Here is a 25,374-nt window from a genome sequence, read left to right on the forward strand (position 1 = left end):
TGCTCTACTCAGAGCTGGAGCTGTTCCTGTTCCTGCTAGGAGCTAAGAGCCAGGGTAGGCTGCTTAATCCGATTACCTGAGGCCCAGGGCATGGGCTGGGCGCTAGGCAGAGTGGGGGCCTCTGTCCAGCCTTCATTCCTGGCTGGCCTTTTGCCCTGGCTCCAGCATGCATACCCCTCCAGCTCTTGGGAGCTGTCCTGGGTTTCCTACCAACCCTGCAACTTCAACTGGGTTTGAAGATAAACTTGCCATAATTCAGTGGCAGTGAAGAAATCTGTTTGGGGGCTGGAGATGGGGGGGGTTGAGTTTTCTTACCTGGAGAAAATGGTTGAATCATCAACCAAGCACCTGCTGGAATGACTCAGGAAACAAAAATGACCTACCTCCCTCTGACTGCCTGACTTTCTTGCCCCAGGGGCAGGTCAGGGGTTTGAGGAGAAATAGGCATCAGAAAAGGGATTTGGGTGGGGAGTGAGACTTCGCTAGTTCCTCTTGGCACAACCCAAACCCTGAGGGTTTTGATGCCCCTGTGCTTCATCCCATTGTGGAAAGGAATTGACTTAAATTGTCAGTGATTAAGAAGGGAGGGGAGACAATTTGTACAACTGGGGCTGGAAGGCCTGACATCTTGGCCTTGGGTGGGGAGGGGGGTGTGGTGCCCAGAGGGTAGGTATTGGGGTTGGGAAGAAAAGGACACCTGGGTTTGCCTAATGGAGGGGGATGTAGGTGCAGCCTCTGGGAGGGATTGGGGAGGAGTCAGCTTTAAAAGCTGTTCCTGAAACTGGCCTGGGAGACACAGAGGCTGGGTGCAGGTGGGATAGGTCTGTAGCACCTGGGCTGCCTGGTATCTGGTAGCTACTAGCTACAGAGCAAAGGTTTACTACCTCCACCCTAACACTGGACCTTCCTTGCAGAGGGTAAGGGGAGAGGGACTGGGGGAAGTAAAAAGGAAAGCAGAGCACTTCTGCAGTGCAAGGGCGCCAGAACTAGTGGATTGTGCGCTTGGCTCCCCAAAGTGTGCCAAATTGGGAGCAAGGGCTCCATTTCAAGGACTCTGGAGTGATACCTACTGTTCAAGGAAGAACTCGTCTCTTCAGCATAACTTAAGATTGAGAAGACACTTCCATTTTAAGGGTCTTTATTTTGAGAGGGCGTTCAAGACATCTTCTCAAGTTTCCCTGGAACCCATGGCACTACCCTGCTCTTCACAGGCCCAGGTCTGGAGCCTGGAGCCTCCAGCTTGCAAGGCTTCTAACACCTCTGCTACCTCCTCGCCTTCGGAACCTCAGGAGCGCGAGGGCGCCAAGAGTCCTTTGGTGTCTGGGGGTCTTCCCTTGGAGAAGGTAAAGCGGCCCATGAATGCGTTCATGGTGTGGAGCTCCGCTCAACGCCGCCAGATGGCGCAGCAGAACCCCAAGATGCACAACTCTGAGATTTCCAAGCGCCTGGGTGCACAGTGGAAGCTGCTGGGGGAGGACGAGAAGCGGCCCTTCGTCGAGGAGGCCAAGCGGCTGCGCGCCCGACACCTGCGTGACTACCCCGACTACAAGTACCGGCCTCGGCGGAAGACCAAAACTTCTGGCACCGGGAATACCCACTTCGGCCCAGGAGGCAGTGGCCTGGCCTGCGGGGTCCCGCTCTGGGGGCCAGGGTACACAGCTACCCAAGGGAGCAGAGGCTTTGGGTACCAGCCCCCCAACTATTCAACAGCCTACCTGACTGGCAATTATAGGTAAGTGCCTGGGAAGTGGGGTGAAGAGCCTGGCAAACCCCTCTTAGAGCCTGGGTGGGAGCAAATGCCGGAGGGCTGTACTAGAGGGGGCGGAACCTGAACCTATCCAAGCAAAGGCCACTCCCAGTAAAGGCTGTGTGGCACCATCTTCTGAGAGTGAAGGTAGGGTGGGAGGATCCTGGTGGCTTGGGATTTTCCAGGGGACCTATCCCTCTCACCTTGGAGGTGGTGGCCTTGCAGGGGCAAATGACAGACCCTTGGATGTGATGGTGTTAATAGTTATCAGGATGCTCCTTTTTCCCCCAGCTTCTGGCCGGTGTGTGACCTGGCTTCCTCACCCAGCCCCCAGGGCAAGGAGAGGCCAAGCCTAACCTGCCCCTTCCTGGCCTGCTGCCCCAAAAGAGGAAAACAGCCACACAGCACGCAAACCCGCTTGTGAGCATGCCCCAACAGGGTTGCACTGCTCTACAAGCCATCCTAGGGTCTGGTTCCATGCCCGCTGAACCCAGCATAGCTGACTGGGTGGCAAAGCTCTACCCCTGTCTGCTCAGAACTGGTCAGACTTGTCCTCACATAAGAGTCAGGGACACTGCCCAGCCCCTCCAACAAGGGAAGCAAACTCTAACCCCCACCATTTCTCTTTACAGCTCTCCCCATTGTAGACCGGAGACCCCCTCGCCGTGTTCTCTCCCTCAAAGTGACCCTAGGCTCCAGGGGGAGCTGCTACCTCCCTATAGCCCTTACCTACCCCCAGGTTCTCCCACTCCATACAACCCTGGTGCTATGCCCCTAACCCACCTGTAACTTGCATGGACACACACCTCCCATAAAGGTTGCATTCTCCTTTGCTCCCACCCAGAATTATATCCCCTACCCTCAGGCTGCAAACCCTCTCCTGGTTTGGACTATAGTTCAGAGGCTTGCAGTTGTCCCAGAAGGCAGAATGAGCAAAACCACACTTAACACAGTTTTGTATGATTAAACGACGTCTCTGTCTTTATTGTCCCATTTGTGTTCCTCTCACTATAGCAGGAACCCGTGCCATCTCCACTCCCTTCCGCCTGGACCTGCCAGAGCACGAACCTCCTCACCTCACCCTGGGGCCCTACCTGAGTCATTCTGTCCCCCTTCCCCCACCCCAGCACTGGGGTCCAAGAGACAGTCCCAGCCAGGCTGGGGGAAGGAAAAGAAGGCAGCCACAAGCCCCCAGTCGCCTTCATTCCACTGTTCAGGTTCTGTCCTCTAGGGTCAGAAGGGAAGTAGGTTGTGGGAGGGCAGGACAAGACATTTGCCCCAAAAGGGAAACAGCTAAAAATTGTTGCTAAAGGAGCAACCTCAACCAATTGAAAAAAATGACTGAATAGCACATGTATAGGACTCCAAAGAGTACTTTAATGTCAAATGTCAGTAGGAAAGACTACCAGTGTCCTCTTTTTTCCTAACGATCTGGGTCCAACTATCTGTTTCCACCAAAAACAGACTCTGGCTCAGGAAGTTGCAACTGCAGAGGAATGGAAAATGATTAAAAGTCACACCAACAGACTAGCTCACATGGGGATAACCCTGAGGTTGGGTGGATGGATGGAAACAAAATGACTCCCAAGTAGCTGGCTGAGCCCTATTGCTCCTTTTTCTTCTGGGGAGGTTTTGCGTTCCAGTAGAAGAGGACCTGGGCAGCAATGAAGCCATTGCAGAGGGAGGAGACCACAAAGATTCCAGCCATGAGAAGGTCTCCAGTTTCCTGGTTGTAAAGGACAGAGAGGGCCACCGTTCAGTATAAATCAAGAAAGGTTCCCCTAAGGACAAAGGCCTTGGGGGTAACATCGGTCCTCAGTAGAGAGGGGTAAAATGAGGGTATAGTGCCCTCTGGAGGGAAGAAGGTGCACTTACCTGGATGGAAGTGAATATTCGGGTCAGGGAACCCCCAAACAGTAGAAAGACTGTGATGGCTGAGAGCTGGCCTGTGTGCCCATTGTGGTAGTTGGTGGCTGCCTGGAGCAGCTACAGGAGGTAGTCAAGACTGTTGGTTCTGTCACCTGAACTGTTCCCCATGTTCCCATAGATGATTTCCCCCATTCCCCTCAGTGTGACACCCCACACCTCCACTCTGCCCTCCACCTGTTCTCCCCCATCAACAACCTTGTTCCCAGTACCCACCTTCCCCACCACCACAGCAGGGACATTGGAAGCCTGGAGCAGGGTAACCACTGCCAAGGGTGTGAGTGGTGAGAGCAGTACCAGCAGGAGCAGTGCATAACAGGCTAGGAAAGCGACTCCTGGGGGTGGGAGAAACAAGGAGTCATCATCAACCTCTCTACATCCTTCAGCTTTCCCAGGCCTGTAGGGTTCCCAAGAGTTGCAGCCTTCTGGCAAATTCCCAGCACCTTTCACAGTCTGTCCTCTGTAATGCATGATCAGGAAGCAGATGGTGATGGTCTGGAGCATCAGGAACAGGGCTTCACCCCAAGAGCTGCAGAGTCAAGAGTTGGGAGGAAGAAAGGCGGGCCTAGAAAGAGGCAGGGAAAACCTCCATGGCCCATCCATCTAGGGACAGAATTCTCTGATTACTTTTTCATCTACAATCCCCATCTCACTTGGAATCCCTCTCATCACCTCAGCAGGTGATGACTGGATTTCTGGAAGGGCTTTAGCCTTTCTACCCCTTTGACTTCCCTATCTTAACTTTCACTAGAGCTGTGGGCAATTATATTGGGGATGAATGGTGGGCCCCTCACCTGAAGGGGAAGTTGTTGGTGATGCTGTAGACCACGGTCCCAGTCAGTGCCATTAGCTCCAGCACTACTGACTGGAGACTCAGCCCTTCTGCACTCTTGGCTCCCAGGATTTTAAATACCTGGGGTAGCTTTACTGAGGGAAGGATGAGAAGGGTAGAGTTGAGAAGCCTCCATTCTTTGGCAGCACAACACAACAGTTACAGAATGGACTGGGAAGCATGGTGATCCCACTTCCAGTTAGGGGACCCATGCAGTTTATGGCCTCTCAGAACCTCCACCCCAACCCTGACAGCAGGAAAGATAGATAAGATACATACCAAGAAGTGACCCAGCTACAATGCCCAGCCCAAGGCTTTTGCTGAGAAGAACTTTGAGGCATGGAACTGAGAAAAGAAAAAGAGGTAAGCAGAGAGATGTCCTCTGGAACTCAGACCAGGGCTTGGAGAGCTCCTGTGGGCTGTCTCCTTCCCATCTCTCACCTTCACATGTCCACAAAAGGAAGTTTTGGTCTGGAGATGAGGAGGCAGAGAAAAAAGGCCTGGTCCTTCCTGCTCCAAACCATCTCATATTCAGACTAGGTGACTTTCAAAACAGTTTCTACCACAATGCCTTCCCTCTCACCAATTTTTCATTCTCTACAGCCAAACTCCTCAGCTTGATTTCCAAGAATCTCCAATGCTTCCCTGAATAACAATGAGAAATGCCCAAGAGTCTTTCTACCCCCAACCCCTCTTCTGAGTAACTGGGTGGCCCACTAAACACGTTCTCTCTCCAAAGACAGCTCTCCATACCCACTCATTCTTGAACCCTCTGATTATCCCTGACCATTACTCGGGGGCTTAATCTAACCCTTCCTGGGCTTAATTTTATGCCCTAGCTATTCACAACTTCTCTAGCATCGAAGCTTTCTCCCAAGGAGCTTGGCCCAGCGGGTCACTTTTTTTTTTTTTTTCCCCTTCTTTTTGTACGAGGATTGAACCCAGGTGCACTTAACCACTGAGTCACACCTCCAGTTCCTTTTTAAAATAGTTTATTTAGAGACAGGGTCCAGCTGAGTTGCTTAGGGACTCGTTAAGTTGCCGATCGAACTCGCGGTCCTCCTGCCTCAGGTTCCCCAGTCGCCGGGATCACAGGCGTGCGCCATCATGCCCCGGCCGGACTCATTCTCACTGATCATGAATGCACTAGAAAAATATCCTGAAAGCACTAGAAAGGTTCCACGAACTAACAGGAGCAGACTAAGAATGCTTCCCAGAGGGAAGGCTGGAAGGAAAGTAACCGGGTGGCTGGAGCCTTTGGGATAAAGACCTGATGCATTAGAAGCTTTGAAATAAGTTTATCCCTGACAGCGACCTAATTAAGGCTTAAGTTATTTGGCCAATTTTTATTTTGTTTTGTACAATTTAAGTCATCTTTCCTTGTCTGCCGCTAAAACACAGACTATCATAAAATACTTTCACACGGAGACTCCTGCTTGCCCAAATATGGCGCCTTCCTTCCACAGAATCCCAGACACTTCCGCCCCTCTCAGAAGCGTCTTCCGCCCAACTCGCAGTGGCAGGGGCTACGGTCGTCACTTAGTCGCCAGTCAGGTCCCACCTATGGGTTGAGGTCGCTCGAGCAAGACTTTGGAGGCCGAATTAAACTCACCATCAAGCAAGTCCCACTGAACGAAAAGTCGGTCGTAGCATTTCTCAGGTAAAAAAATCGGCACGAGCACCCGCTTGAATAGCCCGTCTGTCTCTGCCGCCATGTTGGAAAGCCAGCTTCCGCCAGTCTCCGCATCCCGCCATTGACTTACATTGCGCATGCGTGCTTGGGCACTCCGCCTCGTTCTTTCCCGCGACGAAGCTGCACCGCCCCCTGTAACCGGCTTTTTTCTATGGTATCCCAGCTTCTACAACATAAAATAGATCTAGTTCAGAGACCACGTTTTGGACGTGCCTTACGGTTAGTTTTAAAGCGTGTGAGAGCTATACGCCTGCGCAGTTAAACCTTCCGTGTCTGTTTACGCTTCCAGTTAGGGAGCAAGATTTATCACTTCCTTTCTCCCCTCCTCCTAGGCGCCATCTTGTCTTCTCTCTGCCAACTTTATATTGTTCGAACTTAGCAGGAAAGGAGTAAGTTTCCAAAATGGCGCTGGGTGCGGCACTGTACCTTTCTATTCCCTGTTCTCTGTGGCTCTCCAGAAGCAATGGCGCCGGCAAGAGCAGGCCAGTCGGAGCCTGGTTGCCCTTGGCAGCCCCATGTTTCTCCATCTTCTGGCCCGTGCAGGTGTTTATGTTTCCACCAACGACAGTGGGGTCCGGGACAATGAAGAGGAAGGCGCATGGGGGCAAGGGAAGAGTCTGGTTGGGAGAGGGCAACCCCTGATCCCCCATGCGGGGCAGCCTTCAGGAAACCTAGCAGGGGACCTCATTTGGGGATGGCCCGAGAGTGCATAACATACTGGGTAAGGATTTCAGCAAGACCAAGTGGGCCCAGTATCTCTGGGAAAGGGCATCTTGAACTACCCGGTAGGGACCTTACTGCGTTCTGCCACCCCAGCACCAGTTCACCACCCCACAGTGCGTCACCCGGTGGAGGTGCACCCCGCAGTCTGCTGGTCTGTGTGCGAGGGGTGGGTGGCGCTGCTGGGGTCCTGCTGCTTTTTATAGCTTCATCAGTTGGAGGGGCACTCATCCTGGTCGTCGGTGATTGTATCACTTGCACTTGGTGGTGGTGCAGTCTGTGCCTATCTGGAAGTCTTTCACGGGATGCCCTGGAAGTGACATTCCCCGCCCAAGCATTGGGGGCCAAAGAGGTTGGCTCCTGTGTGAGGCCCAGGCTGGGGGTGATGCTGTTCCCAGGATTACTGAGAACAACTGTGGGGACATCAGAGTACCCACTGCTCCTGTGGTTGACCTGAGGGCGCACCAGGTACTAGGCAAGGATTTCAACAAGAACAAGTGGGTCCAGCATCTGTTTGGGAAAGGGCATCTTGGGACTAACCCTTGCAGGGGCCCTGCTCTCCACCACCCAGTACCAGGATACAGGTCGATGCAATTCTTTCTTATCTACCCCTGTACATTCTGACAGAATTATTGCTCAGGAGTCACTGGCACTGCTTTGGAAATGAAATTACAGTCATCTGCTCATTGCTTTGGCTATCTGCTGCACCTGTAATTGTACCTTAGGGTCAGGAATAAGGCTGTCAGGATGGTTGGTCCCACTGGATTGTAGGCAAGGGTGGGCCAGTGGCCCCAGAATGGAGGAAGTAGTATGGCAGATTGAATAACTCTGTGCCAGACTTTGAGGGATGAACCCATGGGGTCATTTGATCACACTGGTATATTCATTCTTCCTCACCAGTTTTTTTGGCTCTTTGTAGCCAAACCATGTAAAACACAAAGGCACGTGACAAGAAACTCATGACTTTTAATCCTGGCAGAACAAGGCAAATGAAGGACAAAGATTTGAGTAGGTTTTACCACTCCTACAGGGGAGCAAAAGCCTGTCATATGTAATGAAACCTTTTTCCTCCCTCCTAATTGCATTATCTCTATTTTTGTTCTTCAAGAAAGACAGGGAAGATAACTTTGTGAGTTAGTTGGATGGTGAGGAAATGAGGGTACCCTCTGGTGCCTTAAGGTCCAGGCAAATGTTCAGAGGGGCTCGTAGGTGGATGGACGCCTCCGGGCAATGCAGAAGGCAACAAGCACCAGGGTGAGAAGGCCAAGGAGGATCAAACCAATGATGAGAGGCAGCAAGGTGAACTGGTCACTGGGGCAAGAAAAACCTAGTAGAAAAAGATAGGGCAAGTGGGCATTGCAGTGATGGTGGCTGGAATTAAAGGCAGAGGGGAACATAATGTAGGGGATTTTGGAAGTAGATCAGTGAGGAACTTACCATGATGACTTGGAGCAGCAAGTTAAAGGGGGAAACAGGCAGAATCTTGTAGAAGAGGGGAGGGCAGCTGCCCAATAGTCATGATAAGCCCAAGAGAGGAAGGAAGTCTGGGGTTTAAGAAGGGAGATATGGGGGCTGGGGTTGTGCCTCAGCGGTAGCCACATGTGAGGCCCTGTGTTCCATTCTCAGCACCGCATAAAAATAAAATAAAGGTATTGTGTCCACCAAAAATTAAAAAAAAAAAAAAATATGTGTTTAAAAAAAAAAAAAGGAGATTTGGGTCTGGGGAAGGGGCTTCCAGTTCATAGGGAGTATTCTAGGTGAGGAATAGGTAGATCTTACTTGGTCCAAAGACTCCTGTATGGGGCAGCTGAGCAGCCTGTAGTCTCAGGGAGAGCAGGTCAAGGTGAAAAGCTGGAGAAAGATGGATGCTTGCATTTCTACAACTGAAGCTCCGCCCCAGGGGTGCTTGGAGATCTTGAAGGGATGAATTCTGAGCTGAGAATGTCCACTCTGAAGGGTTGAAGGAAGGTCAGTTCCAATCCACTTTCACACCCATAACAGTCCTTTCAGAAAGGGAGGAAGGTTTACTCACGTGCTGCCTGGGGAAAGGACACATTGTACTCCACAGCCATATAGTTCAGATAGACCATGCTCTGGCTCTGCTGTAAGTCCTAGGAGGTGAACAGGAATGTTCAGGACAGCAGAGGAAGGAGTGAGGCAAGGGATTGGTAGGGAAGGGGCACTGGGACGGTGAGAGAAGGATGAGGATAAAGTCCTAAAGCCATACCTGCTTGAATCCAAAGCCGATCTGTCCATAGGGGAATAAGAGAAGAAGGTGAGCGTGGGAACCCCCACAGCCTCCTTGGGCCTTGGTTTTGTTGGGGTTCAGTACAGAGATGCCCCAGGCCTGTGGAAGTTACAGAGCAAAGGATCACAAGACAACATGGCTCTACCATCTTAGGCTCACTATCCCCTCTACTCTTCCTTCTTTTCTCTGAATTTGCCTCCTGTTCCTTGGCCCCCTCCCCAGTTTTAGCTTTACCTCTCCTCCACTGTGGGTTGGGTACAGGACTCGAATCTGAATTTGGGCTTGGAGTTGGACACAGGGCTGGGAACCGTTAGTCCATGTGTAGTGTCCTATAGCTTCCTGGGAGCTTGGGTTAGGACTTGGAGAGGGTGGAGGTGGTCTTGGGTGAGGGGAGCTGGTGAACCCAGGGCTGGTAGCAGTGCCATTGCTTGTTGTAGGATGAGCTGTGGCATTTCCAGGACTGGTGATGGTGGCAGGATTGTGAGTAGCAGTCGTGAGTCCAGGGCTGGTAGCAGCAGTACTGTTGCTTGTTGGATGAATTGTGGAATTTCCAGGACTGGTGGTGGAGGGTCCTTGAGTGGTTGTAGGGTTTGCTGTGCTTTCTGTAGCTGTAGGTGTCACCGTAAATGATGGCAGCAGAGTGGCTGATTTTTTGTGAGGACAGTCATTCCCTGTTTCCTGGGCTTTCAGCAAAGAGAGTAGTTAGCAACCCAAGGGTAGGCTCCTTCCCTGGGGCTCCTCCCTTCAAACTCCCCTTTGTTCTTACCTGCTAGCAGCCCCAGCAAAGCCAAAAGTACAGCCAGCTTCATGGCAGAACTGCCTCACCACAGGTTCAGCTAGGCTGCGCCAGCACCAGTTGTTCAACCCTATTCCTTTTGCCTTCTCTTGGAAGAGGAGGAAATGAAAGTCCCTTACTTCCTGTAACTAAAATGACCCCACCCCCAACCTGACTCAGGCACCTCAGCTCCAGTCACCAATCTTAGTCATTAGTTTTTGAAATCAAGTTAGGGGATTATTGGCCCCAACTAAATGGGAGGTATCAGGGCAAAGTCAAAGGATGTCACGTGGACACGGAATAAGAGGGAGCTCTAGCACAGTTGCTTCAGATCCAACCCCAAAGTGGTGGGCCCAATCCTAAGCAGTCTCTAAAACAGAAGGCAAAACAAGCTGGCTTTCACTCCTTTCCTTGTTACTTCCTCTTAGCTGGGTCATGTGAAGCACTTATGACAGTGTGCCCAACCCTTTTTGGAGGGTCACATCGTGTGCTATTTTCACAGTTGAGAAAATGGCCCTATGTGGCAGCTTTCAGTAGGAAGGATGCTTGCATTTCTGCAACTGGAGCTCCACCCCAGGGGTGCTCATACATTAATTAAGCAGGAGGTGGGAAAGGAGAGCTGCACCACACCCAAGTAGCAGGTGGGAGAGGGAAGAAATGAGAAGCCCAAACAGGCAGTTTCCAAGTCATTTTATTCAGAATTTTGTGTTTGTTTCCTGAATCAATAAATACTATACAAAACAATGTAAAAATGGCTACCATTTTCTCTCCACTGCTCCTCCCACCTGGGGACAATCCCCTGGGCAACCTCACTCAGGGGTTCTCCCTGTAGATTTGGTCCAGCAAATGAGGTTGAGGTGACGTTCTAATTCCTTGAATCATTTTCAGAGGGATTCAAATTGGGTGGGAGAGCCTCTGGGATCTGGAGGTGAGTAGGTTAGGGGCATGGATTAGTGTTTTCTGGGAGGAGACGGCGCCTGGGGCAAGAGGCTACCCCAAAGAAAAGGGTGTCTAAAATGTTCACGGTTCCTTCTTTTGCCTCAAAAAGTGACATTTATTCAAAGAAAAAAAAAGAAAAAAAAAAAGAAAAAAAATGACAAGATGTCCATCCCTTGGCTCCCTTCCCTCCCCCTTCCAGCTGCTCCTTAGCCCCCAGGATTGAACCCTGGCTGGAGCTAGGTAGCAGGACAGCCCCTCTCAGATGAGGTCAGCAACATTGAGGGGCATCTCTTCAATGGAGGTGTTGTAGAAGGTCTCGATGTCTCGAAGAGTCCTCTTGTCTTCTTCTGTCACCATGTTAATAGCCACACCCTTACGGCCAAAACGCCCACCTCGACCAATTCTGGGGAGAAAAATAATGGAGTGGAAAGGAGGCTGAGAAGCACTAAAAGCTTCAGCATAGGAAGGGTAGGGCAGGGACAAATAATCCCACATCTACACTTACCTGTGGATGTAGTTTTCCCTGTTGGTGGGAAGGTCATAGTTGATGACTAAAGAAACCTGCTGCACATCAATGCCTCTGGCCTATGTCAAAAAAGATGGCAAATTCAGCCTGTGAATTGAGGATATGATCCATCCAGAGGGACTTAAAATATGCATGTAGGCAGCCAAAGGAAGGCAAAAGAATTCAAGTATTCTTTGTCTTCCAACCTTAGGCATGCCAGATTTTCTTCCAAGCTGCTACTTTCCTGAAGGGGGCACTAGTTGGCCCCATGGAGAGGGAATCACCTTGGATTCTCCCTTTTCCAATCTCCTTTAAATTTCTCTTTACTCACCAGTAAGTCAGTGGTAATCAATACTCTGCTAGATCCAGACCGGAACTCCCTCATGATCACATCTCGTTCCTTTTGGTCCATATCTCCATGCTAGAAATTACATGGAAGGGTCTATGTAGCAGGTAAGGTACATAGGTTCTGGGAAAATCAGTATGGCACTGACAAAATGCACAACTGTCACGAAGCAAAAAACCCACCATGGCAGAGACAGTAAAATCTCGGGCATGCATCTTCTCAGTGAGCCAATCAACCTTCCTTCGGGTGTTGATGAAGATCACTGCCTGGGTAATGGTCAGGGTTTCATACAAGTCACACAGTGTGTCCAGCTTCCATTCCTGGAGGTGGGGAGGGAAATCAGTCAGGGGCTATACCCAACAACTTGCTACCAGGTCCGCCACCTGCACTGGGCCCCACCTCTCGTTCCACATTGATGTAGAACTGGCGGATACCCTCCAAGGTCAACTCTTCCTTCTTGACAAGAATCCGAATGGGGTCCCTCATGAACTTCTTGGTCACCTCAAGCACATCAGAAGGCATTGTAGCTGACAACAAAACCACCTAATGAAAAAAAGACCAGACTCAGGGTGGTATTGCTTAATTGTTGATCCCTTTCTCTAGTCATTTTAAGGTCAGGGAGGGGGATGCTACAATAAGACTTGGGTTTTTCTCACCTGGGTATTGCTGTTGAGCTTTTGGAATATGTCGTAGATCTGGTCCTTGAATCCACGGCTTAACATTTCATCAGCTTCATCCAATACAAACATTTTAATGTATTTGGGAGCTACAAAGTAGAAAAATACCAAGATACAGTAATCAGGGAAATGTAAAACATTAACAATTCTCTTGATAAAATAGGGAACTGGCAGGCAGTCTGCTCTCAGAATACAAGGACTGATCCTTTGCCTGGGACCTCCCTGGAAGTCAGACAGCAGCCCTAGGAAGTAGAACACTACCTGGGCTAAGACAACAGGGAAACTAGGCTCAGATGACACGCATGGGGTTCATCACAGAGCAACTCAAAGAAAAGGTAGCATATTCTTGGAAATAAGACTTGGCTTAAGCAGAACTGTATGCAGAAAAGGGACGGAAGTAGGGAACTGAACACGGTACTCACATAGGTATCTCCGGTTGAGCATATCAAACACGCGGCCAGGGGTACCCACAATGATATGGGGAGCTTCCATCTGCAACTTTTGCACCTCAGCACGTACATTAGTGCCTCCAATACAGGCATGACAGGAGGCACCCATGTAATCTCCTAATGCCATGACCACCTTTTGTATCTGAACCAGAGAAAGAAAGATGCTCACATATTAGCTCTAACTGTGTGAGGTCCCAACCCACCTGTAATGGGTTTCATGTTTTTATTTCTTCTCAATAACGATTAAACTCACTTTTTGGGTGAGAAACAGGAGGCAGGGCTGGTTAACCAACAATCTCCTCTAAGATCACACTGCGCAACATGGCAGAAACGATTTGAACCCAGTCAAGTTTCCTTAGTACACATTAATTCATAACAAAGTCTGAGTAAGTTTCTGGATGGTTACAACCCTTAACTTTCTGAAAGGCAATTATGAGCCACATGACTTCATGATGCATGTAAATGGCCTATTACTACATGGCTAGAGAACCTAAACTAGGTGACCCATTATCTCTTAAAGCAAGCAAGCAAGCAAAAAACCCATTTTATGCACTTTTAAAGGCCTTAGAATTTAATTCTACTCTTATTGATGATCAAACCCAGAGGCTCATGCATGCTAGGCAAGTGCCCTACCACTGAGATACATTCCCAGCTCTTTTTATACTCAGTGTTGCCAAGTTGCTCAGGCTGGCTTTGACCTTGTAATCCTGCCTTGATTTCCTGAGATGGGATTACAGGTTATGTGCCACCATGTCCAGCATCTACCAATTTCTTATATATCTGTGCCCATAAATTCACAGCAAAATAATTAGTATATCTGTCAAACATTTCAGAATTTCCTCCTTGCACTTCAAAAAGTATTAAGTCTACTGTTTGATTCTTTCCCTTCCAAGACTCCAGAAGAAAACAGTCCAACCTAAGATTTTATGTGCCCTAGGCATGAAATAGCTCTGGCCACCAACACAGGCATCAAGCTAGGATGAACAAAGGACTATGTTCTACTCTGCCCCTGACTGATATAAGAGCAACACCACCATTGAGGTGTCTCTTTGCCCATTGCCAGGGGGGTTGTTCATAAAATAGCCACCTAACTGGCCCAGCCAGCTAAGCCCCACCCAGCAGCCTTCCTATTTGACTCAGGAAATGGGTGGAGGAAGTGTGGTTGTTGTGTTTGAGTAGTAAACAACTTTTAATTAACCCAACAAATCCTGAGAACTAGAAGCCACCAACCCATTTTTCCTACCTCAGAGCATTGGTCAGAGAATACACCTCATTTTTGGTTCATACTTGTCATTCCTAAGCCAACCCTCTAAGGACAGCAAAGAAGCCACACTTACCTGCTGAGCCAGTTCTCGAGTGGGTGCCAGTACCAAGGCTTGGGTGGCCTTTAGATCTAATTCAATCTGCTGGAGAATTGATATGGCAAATGTAGCTGTTTTCCCAGTCCCAGATTGGGCTTGGGCGATCACATCGTAACCTGGAACAGACAAACTAGAATTAGATGTGGCAGAGGACATACACTTTAGACATTCAAACCCCAGCTTCATGAGGTCAATAAATAACCAACAGTTAAACCAAGAATTAAGTGCTTTGCAAGCTTTATTTCATTATAATGACAACAATCAGAGGACAAGGTCAGGCTATTAGCTTATTCAGGATTGCACCACACTAAGCTAGATATGATTGTAAAAACAACCACAAGCTGGCTGGAAGAAAACCCAGCAGTCCATGTGTCCAAGGTATGAAATGGGAAATGGACATGGACCAAAAGTCAAGCTGGGTTCAACAAGGGATTGTTTTGCTCCTGCCTGATGAGATGATCACCACCAACTTGACTGATGCCATTCTTCCCAGGTCAGGAGCAATCCAATCTATTCTGGGGCCAAGGGACCTCACCCTTGATACAAGGAAGAATGGCTCGCTGCTGGATGGCAGAGGGCTTCTCAAAACCATAGGCGTAGATGCCACGGAGGAGGGACTCCGAGAGATTCATGTCATCAAAGCTGTCAACAATCTCATTCCAGTTACTCTGCAAAAGGCAAAGAAATCAAAACTTAAATAGTGAAGGTGGTGAGATGTGAACAAATAGGATATGGTGTCTGCACCAAGACAACTCCCTCACCCTCCAAGAAAGCCAGCTGGTTCTAGATGTCTGGGGCATCACTCTTAAGGCACTTCACACAACTGTGATGCTGGGGCTTGTAGAGGGGAAAAGCAGGACTCTAGTGACATGTTTTATAATCACCCTCAAGAATGGTAAGATTTCCTGCAAATCCTGTAAAGGAGTTTTGACTCCTTTACAGTGGGGTTTTGGTTATACAGTGTATTGAGGATAAATCCGGAGTTCTAATCTAACTGAAACTCAAGTTCCTGCTAGAACTACTGTTCCAGAAATTAGGGCAAACTACAAATGGCACTCCCTGTCTTAAGAGATGAAGGGCAGTAGCAGCAGGTTGTAGTCTCACCTCGATGACGCCTTCGGGCTCCATCCCATCGGGGCCATTGTCTCTGGATCTGTTGATTTAAGGTATGAGTTTTGTCCCCTGCCTGACTGAAGCACTCAAGCAAGCAGCCATGCATGCCATCAGCCTTCATTCCCAGATCCAACTCCCACCAGTTTAAGACTCAAAACAATTACTTTAAAAAACGGAGTCAGGCGTTTGCCCCACCCCAGGAGCAGGCCAGGCCACCAACACAATGGGCTAACCCTCCTTTTAAGACCCGGAGGTTGGAAGGAGGCCCGTCGTGCCCGGATGCATTGCTTGCCATTAGGCCCACGTGTCCCGGGCCTGGCCGCTCAAAGCCCAAGCGCGTGCACCTCCCTCAGCACCTCCAGCGCGCCGGAAGTCCCGCCCTTCACCTCCTAGATCCGAGGGTAGGACATCCCCTTCCCCCCACGTCACTCCGCCCGCGCCCTCCCCCACTACTTCCAGACGATGCCCCCCCCCATCGCAAATGCCCGGATGTGGGAGGCCGCGGGCGGTGGCGGCCTCGCGCACAATGAGTCCCAGCCGAGCTAGCAAAGGGGGAGATTGCACAACACTTAGAAGCGAAGCAGACTGGGGGAGGGGAATCCCTCAGGCCGCCATGTGCTCGCTCCCTCGACCACCCAGCGGCGTCTCCCCCACCCCATGGAACAATCCACATCCCGCCCGCCCCCGTCGCGAAATGGCGTCGCCCTCCCATACCTCAGGCCGCTCACCCCCGAAGGAAAGTGGACCTGCCCATCCGCAGTTTGCCAAATGCCCGGCTTGTGCGGCAAAATGGACCCGCCCGCCCGGCGCCGGGTGGGCTCCTGGTGCCTCACGCGGCCGCTCCTCGGGGTTAGGCTCAGTCCTGGCCGTCAAGAAAACCAGCACACTGAACGGCCGGTTTCTTCTTCCCCGACCCACATTTCAGCCGCGCCTGAGCGACTGTCTGAGGACCCAGGCACCCCCGCCTCTAGCGAGTGGTACCGTCAGAATCCTCCGGAACCCCCGCGCACGAGCCCTCCCCTGGCACAGTGAGGCAACCGGACCGGCCGGATCCGGGCCACGTAGTCGCGGTCGCCTCTGCCTCTTTCCCACGCTAGATCGCGACCTCGCCTCGCCACTCAGTTCAGGGCCTTCGCGCACAGCATCACCGCAGATCGAGGACTCGTAATGAGCCTCACTCGCTCGGCCCTAGCTGGGATCTCTTTCCCTCTGCCTCGGCCCTGATGGCAGCGTCGACCGTGGATCTGCCCCCTTACCCCCCGGATCAGTCCTCCCGGCTTGGTTTTCCCCGCAACCATAGTGGGCCTGGGGCGGTGGGCCTCTCAGCTACCCCCCGGCGGGGCCCTAGGAGGGGAGCGGCAGGGTAAGTAGCTACAACCTCTTGCAAATGCCTTTCTTACCGGGAATCCTGACTCGCAGACATGATCCTTAGAAACTAGGGCGGAGTGCCCGCCTATCGACAACTTATAGAGCGCCCGACCCCGCCCCAGCCATCGCATTGGCTTGGCCGCCTCGGCCCCGCCTGCCGGCGCTCTGCAACCCGGCGTGACGTTAGCTCGTAGGCACTCTGGCTCGAAGCCACCATTGGGCAGCTTGGGCGCCTATCAAGGTGAAGGCCCGCCCCGCAGCCTCATTGGCTAATGGGTCCGCCTTTCTCGCCGGCACGGAAGTGACATAGAGAAGTCAGTCCTCGAGGCCTGGCAGCCATCTTTGGGCCCTGCACCCTTACACGTGCGGAGGTAATCGTGCCTTAGTCATGTGGTTCAAGAGGTCCTATCATGCAAGGGGGGCGAGGTCTCAGCCTCCAGGGACTTCCGGGCTCCGGGGGCTGCCACTTCCTTTTACCTGTGCTCCAGGTTTCCACAGGACTCAAATTTTGTTTTCCCTGGCAGCAAGGATAGCTCCGACACCGCCCAGGAGTGTTCTAAGTAACGGGGATGACAGAATCAGGAGCGATCCCAGGATTTGTGAGGATTCCCCTGGCTGGAGGGAGGAGGGTTGGAACTACTTCTGGGCTTAAGGGCATGTGGGGTAGCTGTCATAAATCCTAGCCAGTATCCTCCCCAATCCCTCTGGCGTCCTCTTCCCCAGCTTCTTAGGCTCCCCCATTTTTTGAGGATTACCTACTTTACCTTCTTCCTGCCCTCTGGCTGGGGGATTTGTTTGAGTGATGAATATAGGGTGTTGGCACTGATAAAGTCAGGTATGGACAGCTGGCTCCTGCAGTCTCAAGATCCCAAAAGGAATAGCTAACTGCACAAGTTGTAAGGAGTCCTGAGAAAGCATATCCACTAGTTTTGAGGCCCCTTAAGGAAGACCACCACTTATGTATCTCCAAAGGATCCTTTATTGACCAGAGCAGGACCGTGGTATTTATATATATATATAAAAAAAGTTTGAAGATCTGGCAGGCAGTAATCCCTTTGCCCGCCCACCACCCCCACACTGATTTCCTGCCCCCTTGGCATGGAAGGGGGAATGACTGCTCCACTCAAGCCACAAGGCAACACTCCCTTGCAGAGAGGGAGAAAAGGGCTTTCCCCATGGCCACCCCCTGCCCATCAGAAATCAACAAGTATTCTCTCAAAAAAAAAAAAAAAAAAATACAGAAATCAATTAAAACATTTAAATATGAAAAAAAAAAAAACAAAAACAAAAACAAAGGGAACTGGATGGGGCGAGGCAGGAAAGGAAAGGAACTGGAGTTTCTTGGGAAGGGTCTCCCAGGTCCCCTTGCCCATTAACAGGCCCAGGGCCTGGGGTTCGAGGCTCACACAGTGAGTTTGCAGTGACACAGCTCCTTGTAGATCTGCCGACGAAGTTTGGGCATGTCCTGCTGGGTGAAGCTGAATGGCTGAGACAGGGCCAGGTGCTTGCAGTACTGGGTGTTAACAAAGCAGGCCATGAGAACCATCTACTGGGCATCCCTCCCAAGTCAGGACCTGTGCTACATATTTCATAGGAGATCTCACTCAGAGTGTTTTTTAGAGACTATACCCATTTCCCATACAGAGGGAGCCACATTCCCATGATCTAGGGTTCAAAAACAGCCTGGCTGAGATTTATTATTCTTAGTACATAATATATCTAGCATTTAAGTGGGATAAAACATTGAGTCAGGGGCTGAGGAGGCAGCTGTACTAGAGCCTTAAAAGACCCAATTCTACTGTGGGATGGAGAGGACCAATGAAACCAGGGTTTCTGAAATAAGGCTACTCCCTGCTTCACAGCAGGTCAAATGAGGCAACAGCCTCCCAACCCTTTAACCCAAATGATTTCAGAACTAGAAATCTACTTACCTGTAACACAAAGGCGCCACAGTCACTGTCATTGTTCTGCCTGGCTACATTCTAGAAAATAAAAGGTAAACCCATTCACCTAGAGACTCCCAGGGGTATGACTACAATTTCTGCCTCCTACCATTACCCTCATCATCTCATCCCATAACCCTCCCCCTGGAAACTCACCATTTTGAAGTAACCTTTCCAGCCCTGGTGGAAATCCAGTCGGTCTTTCTTCACCGCCTCTGCCTGTAGATACTTGGCAATATGCTATGTGGGTAGGAAAAAAAAAAAAAAAGTGAAGCCTAACACTTCCTAATTTAATCCAAGGTATGATTAGTGGCAGCTACCATGCCCAGGTTGCTCCTGAGAAACCCAAAGCCCACCATGCTTTGCCACTGTTTCTCCCTACGTCCTTTCCATTTCCCCCCTCAAACCTTGGGGCAACGGCGGTTTAGGGTACGCTGTGAGTCAAAATAGGTAATGGTGCGTTGCCTCACGTCAACAGAGATGAGGGACCAATGCACCTCCAGGTGGATGGGGATTAGCAGTAGCTCCTTATTGAAGATGTCCACCTGAAGAGAAAGCAGCTGAGGTTAGGTAGAACATACAAGGGTCCTGGTAATTGCCACAAGGGTTCTAAAGGGAAATGAGGAGCAGGCAAGCGAGACAAGTGAGAGAACACAAGACTCAGGCTCTGCATTTTAAGGCAAGGCTCAACTTCTGGACGTTTGATTCTTTAGGGTAAGAGAGGAAACCAGAAAAAAGGAAGCAAGGGCATGCTGGGTTTGATCCTTAGCACTAGGGGGAGAAAGCCTGCTGTGATGGCATGTGGCACTACATAGAACCAAAATACTGGGTCCCAAACACTAAAAAGGCAGCAGGATCACTTGAATCAGGGAGTTCAGGCCCAGCCTGAGTGATACAATGAGACCCCATCTCAAAATAGATAAGTATGTAAAATAAAAATAAAATGCTATAATTTCCTGGCCTTTCAACTGTAAGGCAGAGAAACCCAGGAAGAAAAACCTCAATTTTGTTCTCTTCTAATTTTCCCAGTTAACTCAGGCCAAAAATCTAGGCATTATCCTTCATTCCTATATTTTCTTCATTTCCCACATCCAATCTGCCATAAAATTCTACCGGTTATACCTGTGAAACTTATTCTAGATAAGGAGACTTATTCACTGTCTCCCCAACCTCACCTCCACTTTTAGCACTGCAGTCCAGCTACCTCTCCTGGACTACTGTGCTCCTCTTCTAGCTGGTCTACCAGTTTCCACCTTTGCTCCCTTTCAATCCATTACTGGAACTGGTGTTTAAAACATGAATCATCTCCAGCCTGCTTAAAACTCCAATCGCTTCTTGGTACATGTAAAATGTATCCTCATCAGCCTATCCTACATGTCTTACATGATCTCTCTGACCCAATTTTCTGTCATTCTCCCTTGCTCACTCTGCTCCAATCAAATAGGCTACCCACATGGGCCCTGAGTTCCTCAATCATGTATTTTTTTCTCTTTGGAACTCATGTGCTTGCTGTGCCTTTTGCTTAAAAACACTTCTCCTAGATCTACACATGGCTGGCTTTTCATCATTCAAATCTCAGCTATGGGAGGCCTTCTTAAACTATCCAGTCTAAAGTACCCATTTCTCTTGCTAGCAAATTACTATTTTTTGTCTATAACACTTATCCCTAGCTGAAATTTAACTTGTTTATTCTCATTCCATAAGGGGAAGAAGTTTTCCTCATTTAATACTGGATCCCTAGTGCCTATAACAGTTCCTGGCACCAATAGTTTAATATTTGGAAGACGGAATAAATTTGGGAAAGGGCTCATAGAAAACCACTCTAATTCTTTAGAAGCAAAGCATTATATAAGTTATCGATTCATAACTCACATTTTTGGTCCACCTTTTCACCCCATCATAACCCTTGGTACGAAGTTTATCATAGAAGAAACTGTTGAAGAAATGCACCTGTGCCAATGACACAAAAGTGTTGGATGAAATTAAATGACCTCAGCCTCCCACCAAGTCTCCCCTCCCCTCTCCTAGTCCACTCCATTTCATATGGATGGTTTGAACAACCGCACTTCAATTCCCTAATAGTGAAAAAATGTTTTTTTTTTACTATGCACTATACATAGGTTCCCACCCCAATTCTTTTGAGTTAGCCATAGGGAAAAACATTAAAGACTGGCAGAAAGGAAAAGAACCGATAAGTCCAGAGCCAAGCTTAGAGATTTGAAATGGATTAATATCTATCACTTCTCCCCCAGACACGGAAACCTTCTTTATATAAAATGGAAGAGATGAAAAGAACTGAAAAAAGCTGCTTAGAATTGCCATTTTTCTGGGAACTGAACTATCTGGTTGGGCCTACCTTTTCAGGAACTGTGTCCATGACCAGGTCTCCATACATGTTCATCACCTGGGAAGACAATGAGAGGCAACTTGCTGTGGTGTGGCTTGAACACAGGGCTCCCTCATACAGAGGGCCCTGGACACCCTGCTCCCTGAATCCCCACTCAGGCTATTTCTCCACCACTTCTCACCTGGTCATTGAGCCAGTTCTGTCCATACAAGGTCCCCAAGTCATCCATGGTCAGCACATGCCGCTTATAGGACACTCGGAAGCCCCTCACCATGGCATTCCCTGGCATCCGCTGGTATGACTGGATCAGCTGCAGTACCAGGCCCTTTCTGAGTAGGCCAAAGGTGGAATCACACAAGAGATGATGGAGCTGGGGCACACAGAAATACCTACTACTGCCTAGAATAAGAATCTAAAATGACTTTTTCTTGATTATGGGTCCTTTTGAGGACCTGATAAAGGCCCATTCCCCAGGAAAGAGGTACATGAAATACATAATACTTTAGGGTCTCAGGTAAAGACCCTCCCAGTTGGCATATAGACTTGACACCTTGCCTGCAGATTCCTCCCCTTCAGCTCTAGTTTCCTCCTCCCCAAGTACATCCCTATGGGAGAAAAACAACAGCATTCTATTCCCATCCCCTAGGTCCCCATCCTCCTTTAAAGGGAATCTGTCCCTCAAGCCTTACCTGGAAGGTGTAGAGAACTCCTGCTGGAAAATGTCCTCCAACTTCTCCACTACTTCATCAGTGCTGAGTGGGATGAGGCTCCCGTAAGTTTGAAGGAATTCATCCAAGATACCTGGATGGGGAAGAGAGAGGCAAGTGAGACTTTGAACTAGGAGTTGGTCAAGGGAAGGAGGCTACGTCTACTAGGGCTTACTCTGGACACAGGTCACATGCTCCTCCCTCAAGGGACTGTGCTGGCCAGCTTTCTCCCCGGGTCGCTCTGCTTCTTCCCCAGTGCTCAAATCAGAGCCCTGAAAGAGCTCCTGAGCCACATGATCCCCGATGCTGCACACATTGCTGATGAGGATGCTGGCATCAGGGGGTGCCAGGCTGCGCTCCCCTTCTGACCCAGGTGGTCCCCCAAAGCCATTGGGCAAAGTACACGAGAGGAGGCCTATAAGGCAGGGGAAATAGGATGGGATGAGAAATTGATCTAGCCAAAAGAACAATGGAAGGATTAAATAATGCATACAAACATTAAGACCCCAAAAAGGATTAATTAAAGCAGAATCCACCAATATAAACCTTAAGGTATGGAGAACCCCACCACGACCAAAGACCCAAAGCATAAAACAAGGATGTCCAAGAGGTTCTAATGAGAAAGAGAACAGGATTTCCTATTCACAGTAGGAAATCAAGAAAAAAAAAGGGGCTGGGAGATAGCTCAGTCGGTAGAGTGCTTGCCTTGTAAGCACAAAGCCCTGGGTTTGATCCCCAGCACACACACACACACAAAAAAGTGGATTCAGAAATATAAATTTCAGGAATATGTCACAACTCTACACTTCACATGTAGCCTACTGCCCAACATATGATAACATCTCAATAAATACTTGAGTATTTAATAAAAAATGTTAAATTGTTTGGCTGGAGTTCTCTGGAGGTGAAGTATTCTGAGGAAGAATGTTACAGACAAACATACAGATTATGTAAACTACTAGCAGGAGAGGTCCCATTCTACCACTATGAAAACAGTGTCCTCTGGAGATGTACATGGAGGAGTTCTTATCCTGAGAGGCAGAAGGATTTGAAGTGGATAAGACAAGTTTTCCTAAACCACAGCTCCCTTTCTCATCTGTGCTTAAAACTACAAAACACCAACTTAGGGGTTGTTTCCCAGCCTTATCAGTTATTTCCTGCTCAAAGCAAGGCTTAATGAAGATGTTTCGCAGCATCTTCACTCTCACTCTGCTTTCCTTAGGCTTTAATCTCACCACAGCAAGAGATTCCTGGTGCTCCAGGCTCCTAGCCCTCCCCACTTCACCCCACCCTTTTCCCACCTTACCAGAGTCAGGGTCCAGAGGAGACTTTGGAGTCCACCTTAGTCCATCTTCCTCCATGGGGAGCCCAGAGGGCACTGGTGGAGACCCTCTTACCCCATCCTCAGCCATGAGAGCACCTAGCAGACCCAGCCGGGGCGGGGGTGGCCCCCGGGGGGAGTCAAAACGACAGCAGGGGGATGGCACCTGTGGCGTTGCACCCCCTTCCTGGGGTGAGAGATGGTTCTTGGGATGTGTGAGACTCCGCCGACGACCCCGGTGGCGCCCCCAAAGCTTCCAGTGGAATGTCAGAGAGGTGCTTTTTGAGTAGAGCAGCATCTGGAAGGCTCTCATGGCTCGGCGGCGGCGCTGTGAGCAGGTTTTTCGATGAGTGGGGCGGGGAGGACGAGGCCTTTGGGAGGCTCCTAATTGACCCCATCTGGTGGGCAGCCTCCAAGCTGCCACTTCCTCTTCCTCATCTTCATCTTCTTCCTCCTCCTCTTCCTCCTCTTCACTAGCTGAAGCATCAAAAGAAGGCCGAGGGACAGGGAGACGTCTGGCTGGCACTGTGGTCCCTGACCCAGGATCTGGCCCAAACCCTCCACCTGACTTTAGAGGGGGTTTAGGTGGTGGGGGCCAACGAAGACGTTCCCTCCTGGGACTTGAGTAAGCTGTTCCAGGTCTGGGAGGCTCAGGCCCCCAAGACCCGGTCCCTTGTATAGTCTCTTTCATGTTTCAGTACCCTGTAAAACAAAGGTTAGAGTGTCAGAATCCAAACATCCTCCTTCTCCTGATCCTAAGCTCCTCTTCCTCAGCATGCCCTCTGGATTCACATGCAAATAAATACAGAGGGAAAAAATGTAAAACTTCAGCTCTTCCTAGTTAATGTGGTCCACAAGACCTTTTAGAGTCTGAGCCGTTATCTCTCCCTTGCCCAGATAGAGGTAAAGAAAAATGGCTAAGCAGTGGGCCTCAGCGATCTTATTTCTCAGCTCCGTGGGTGAAACTCAGTATTAACAGGCTCCACTTCTCCATTTTAATACTACCAGGGTGTTCTTTCAGAGTCTAATAAGGGTGAACTTGCTCATGGAGAAGGCTCAGCACAGATCCCTGACATGGTTAGGGGAGGTATGTAGGGAGAACACAACTTTCACAGGGAAACTGTTCAGACTGGGAAGACGGTTACCTCCCAGTCTGGAATGAATGCGGGGCAACAGGGTGGACACTCAGAGGTCATCTCAGTTGGGAATAGGGGCGCTAGGTATATGGCTCAGAGGGCAGAGTCTGATGAAAGGTAAACAATTTTGAAGGAAACTGAAAGAAAACCGAATCGGTGCTTAGGCTGCCGAATCAAGGTACTGGGACAGAACCGAGCCACGTGAGCCAGGTCAGCCCAGCCCCCTCTCCTGCCCCATCCCCGGGGACCAAAATGCGTCCCAGCACTAGTGAGACTGAACGGCTAGGCTCAGAAAGGGCTGAAGACGCTCCGTCGAGGGCCTCTTGGCCCCGGTTCGGTAGGAGCGAGGCCCAGGAATGGGAGGCCATGGCAAGGCGGGGGGAGGGGAAGAGGCGTCCTCACCAGAGCGGGGAAGCCGGGCGGACGGGCCCCAGGGCGGGCGTCTCCGCCTCAGGCTTCCCGGCTCATCTCTCCGGCGCCGGCGGCGGCCCCGCCACTCCTGCTGTCCTCAGGCGCAGCCGTCTCAATTCAGGATTACAGGGTTTCTGGGCCGCGCACCGCGCCACCCCGCCGCGGCCGCCTCTTGCTCGGCTTCTGCCTTCACCTCCACTACCACCACCACCACCACCACCACCACCACCACCTCCTCCCCCCTCCTCCTCCTTCCCCTCCCGCGAGCCCCAGGCCCACCGGCGGTGGCGGCGCACAATTAGTACGTCACACCCGGCGAACGGCGCCGGCGCGGCCACCACGCGCCCAGTCCCGCCTACTGGAGAACGTAGACGCCACGGGAGCGTCCCGCCCCCGCGCTCTAAGTCGGGCTGCGCCTGCGCACGCCCGCCTACCTGGCCGCGCGTACCGGCCCCACAGAGCGTCTGTTTGCGCCTGCGTGTTGCGTGCCGCCATCAGCCCTACAGCCTTCGGCGCTCGTGGGCGTGAGGCTGGGGGACCAAATATTCTTATCTAGTGGGGCGCTTTGGAGTAGAGGCAGGAGGGCATGGAGGTCCTGATACAGGGGGCGACTTGAGGCTAAATACTGGGGTACTTATTTTCTCTTTATTTTAGCTATTGTTGAACTTGAGCCGAAAGAGCTTAGGGGAATGTGGTGAACACCAGCAAGAGCGTACGACACATCCAAGGATCTTCTGAGCACCCCGTCTGGCCTGCCACGCCAGGGGAACGGAGAGTATCAAAGGAAAAGCGGGGGACCCAGCTAGGCGC

At 50.4% G+C, this 25,374-nt stretch overlaps 5 protein-coding genes and 4 non-coding genes across 11 annotated transcripts; 1 reads left to right on the forward strand and 8 right to left on the reverse strand.

The window, feature by feature from the left end:
* Nucleotides 1–824: 824 nt before the first annotated feature.
* On the forward strand, nt 825–2,728 carry Sox15 (SRY-box transcription factor 15). The gene is made up of 2 exons (XM_047544396.1): nt 825–1,732; nt 2,380–2,728. The coding sequence occupies exons 1-2, from the start codon at nt 1,188–1,190 to the stop codon at nt 2,534–2,536; spliced, it is 702 nt and encodes a 233-aa protein (XP_047400352.1). The 5' UTR covers nt 825–1,187; the 3' UTR covers nt 2,537–2,728.
* A 376-nt stretch (nt 2,729–3,104) lies between these two features.
* On the reverse strand, nt 3,105–6,998 carry Mpdu1 (mannose-P-dolichol utilization defect 1). 2 transcript variants are annotated; one of them, XM_047544392.1, is made up of 8 exons: nt 6,625–6,998; nt 6,118–6,364; nt 4,785–4,850; nt 4,468–4,600; nt 4,117–4,202; nt 3,890–4,008; nt 3,623–3,733; nt 3,105–3,473 (listed from the first exon to the last, which is right to left on the reverse strand). In XM_047544392.1, the coding sequence occupies exons 1-8, from the start codon at nt 6,796–6,798 to the stop codon at nt 3,351–3,353; spliced, it is 1,059 nt and encodes a 352-aa protein (XP_047400348.1). In that variant the 5' UTR covers nt 6,799–6,998; the 3' UTR covers nt 3,105–3,350. The 2 variants fall into 2 exon arrangements, with proteins under 2 accessions (XP_047400348.1, XP_047400350.1); XM_047544394.1 differs by lacking the exons at nt 4,785–4,850; nt 6,625–6,998.
* An 866-nt stretch (nt 6,999–7,864) lies between these two features.
* Nucleotides 7,865–10,282, reverse strand: Cd68 (CD68 molecule). Its single transcript, XM_047544395.1, has 6 exons — nt 9,933–10,282; nt 9,401–9,849; nt 9,146–9,265; nt 8,951–9,029; nt 8,698–8,868; nt 7,865–8,245 (listed from the first exon to the last, which is right to left on the reverse strand). Exons 1-6 carry the CDS (start codon nt 9,973–9,975, stop codon nt 8,112–8,114), a joined length of 996 nt encoding a protein of 331 aa, XP_047400351.1. The 5' UTR covers nt 9,976–10,282; the 3' UTR covers nt 7,865–8,111.
* A 332-nt stretch (nt 10,283–10,614) lies between these two features.
* Eif4a1 (eukaryotic translation initiation factor 4A1) lies at nt 10,615–16,783 on the reverse strand. Its single transcript, XM_047544391.1, has 11 exons — nt 16,732–16,783; nt 15,323–15,371; nt 14,754–14,886; nt 14,195–14,334; nt 12,831–12,999; nt 12,388–12,497; nt 12,131–12,274; nt 11,914–12,051; nt 11,717–11,806; nt 11,386–11,465; nt 10,615–11,283 (listed from the first exon to the last, which is right to left on the reverse strand). Exons 1-11 carry the CDS (start codon nt 16,752–16,754, stop codon nt 11,139–11,141), a joined length of 1,221 nt encoding a protein of 406 aa, XP_047400347.1. The 5' UTR covers nt 16,755–16,783; the 3' UTR covers nt 10,615–11,138.
* LOC124981534 (small nucleolar RNA SNORA67) lies at nt 11,537–11,676 on the reverse strand. The gene has a single exon (XR_007108044.1). It is a non-coding gene; the product is annotated as a small nucleolar RNA SNORA67 (small nucleolar RNA).
* LOC124981586 (small nucleolar RNA SNORD10) lies at nt 12,590–12,729 on the reverse strand. The gene has a single exon (XR_007108088.1). It is a non-coding gene; the product is annotated as a small nucleolar RNA SNORD10 (small nucleolar RNA).
* LOC124981557 (small nucleolar RNA SNORA48) lies at nt 13,782–13,925 on the reverse strand. The gene has a single exon (XR_007108064.1). It is a non-coding gene; the product is annotated as a small nucleolar RNA SNORA48 (small nucleolar RNA).
* LOC124981556 (small nucleolar RNA SNORA48) lies at nt 14,584–14,721 on the reverse strand. Its single transcript, XR_007108063.1, has one exon. It is a non-coding gene; the product is annotated as a small nucleolar RNA SNORA48 (small nucleolar RNA).
* A 1,187-nt stretch (nt 16,784–17,970) lies between the features above and the next one.
* Nucleotides 17,971–24,768, reverse strand: Senp3 (SUMO specific peptidase 3). 2 transcript variants are annotated; one of them, XM_047544806.1, is made up of 11 exons: nt 24,556–24,768; nt 23,003–23,719; nt 21,872–22,111; nt 21,679–21,790; nt 21,171–21,318; nt 20,999–21,046; nt 20,515–20,592; nt 19,050–19,187; nt 18,799–18,882; nt 18,631–18,681; nt 17,971–18,212 (listed from the first exon to the last, which is right to left on the reverse strand). In XM_047544806.1, exons 2-11 carry the CDS (start codon nt 23,706–23,708, stop codon nt 18,102–18,104), a joined length of 1,716 nt encoding a protein of 571 aa, XP_047400762.1. In that variant the 5' UTR covers nt 23,709–23,719; nt 24,556–24,768; the 3' UTR covers nt 17,971–18,101. The 2 variants fall into 2 exon arrangements, with proteins under 2 accessions (XP_047400762.1, XP_047400764.1); XM_047544808.1 differs by having other exon boundaries at nt 18,138–18,278.
* Between the last annotated feature and the right edge of the window lie 606 nt (nt 24,769–25,374).

This window comes from Sciurus carolinensis, chromosome 3 (genome assembly GCF_902686445.1).
Source record: "Sciurus carolinensis chromosome 3, mSciCar1.2, whole genome shotgun sequence".
In the NCBI taxonomy this organism is placed as follows: Eukaryota; Metazoa; Chordata; class Mammalia; order Rodentia; family Sciuridae; genus Sciurus; species Sciurus carolinensis.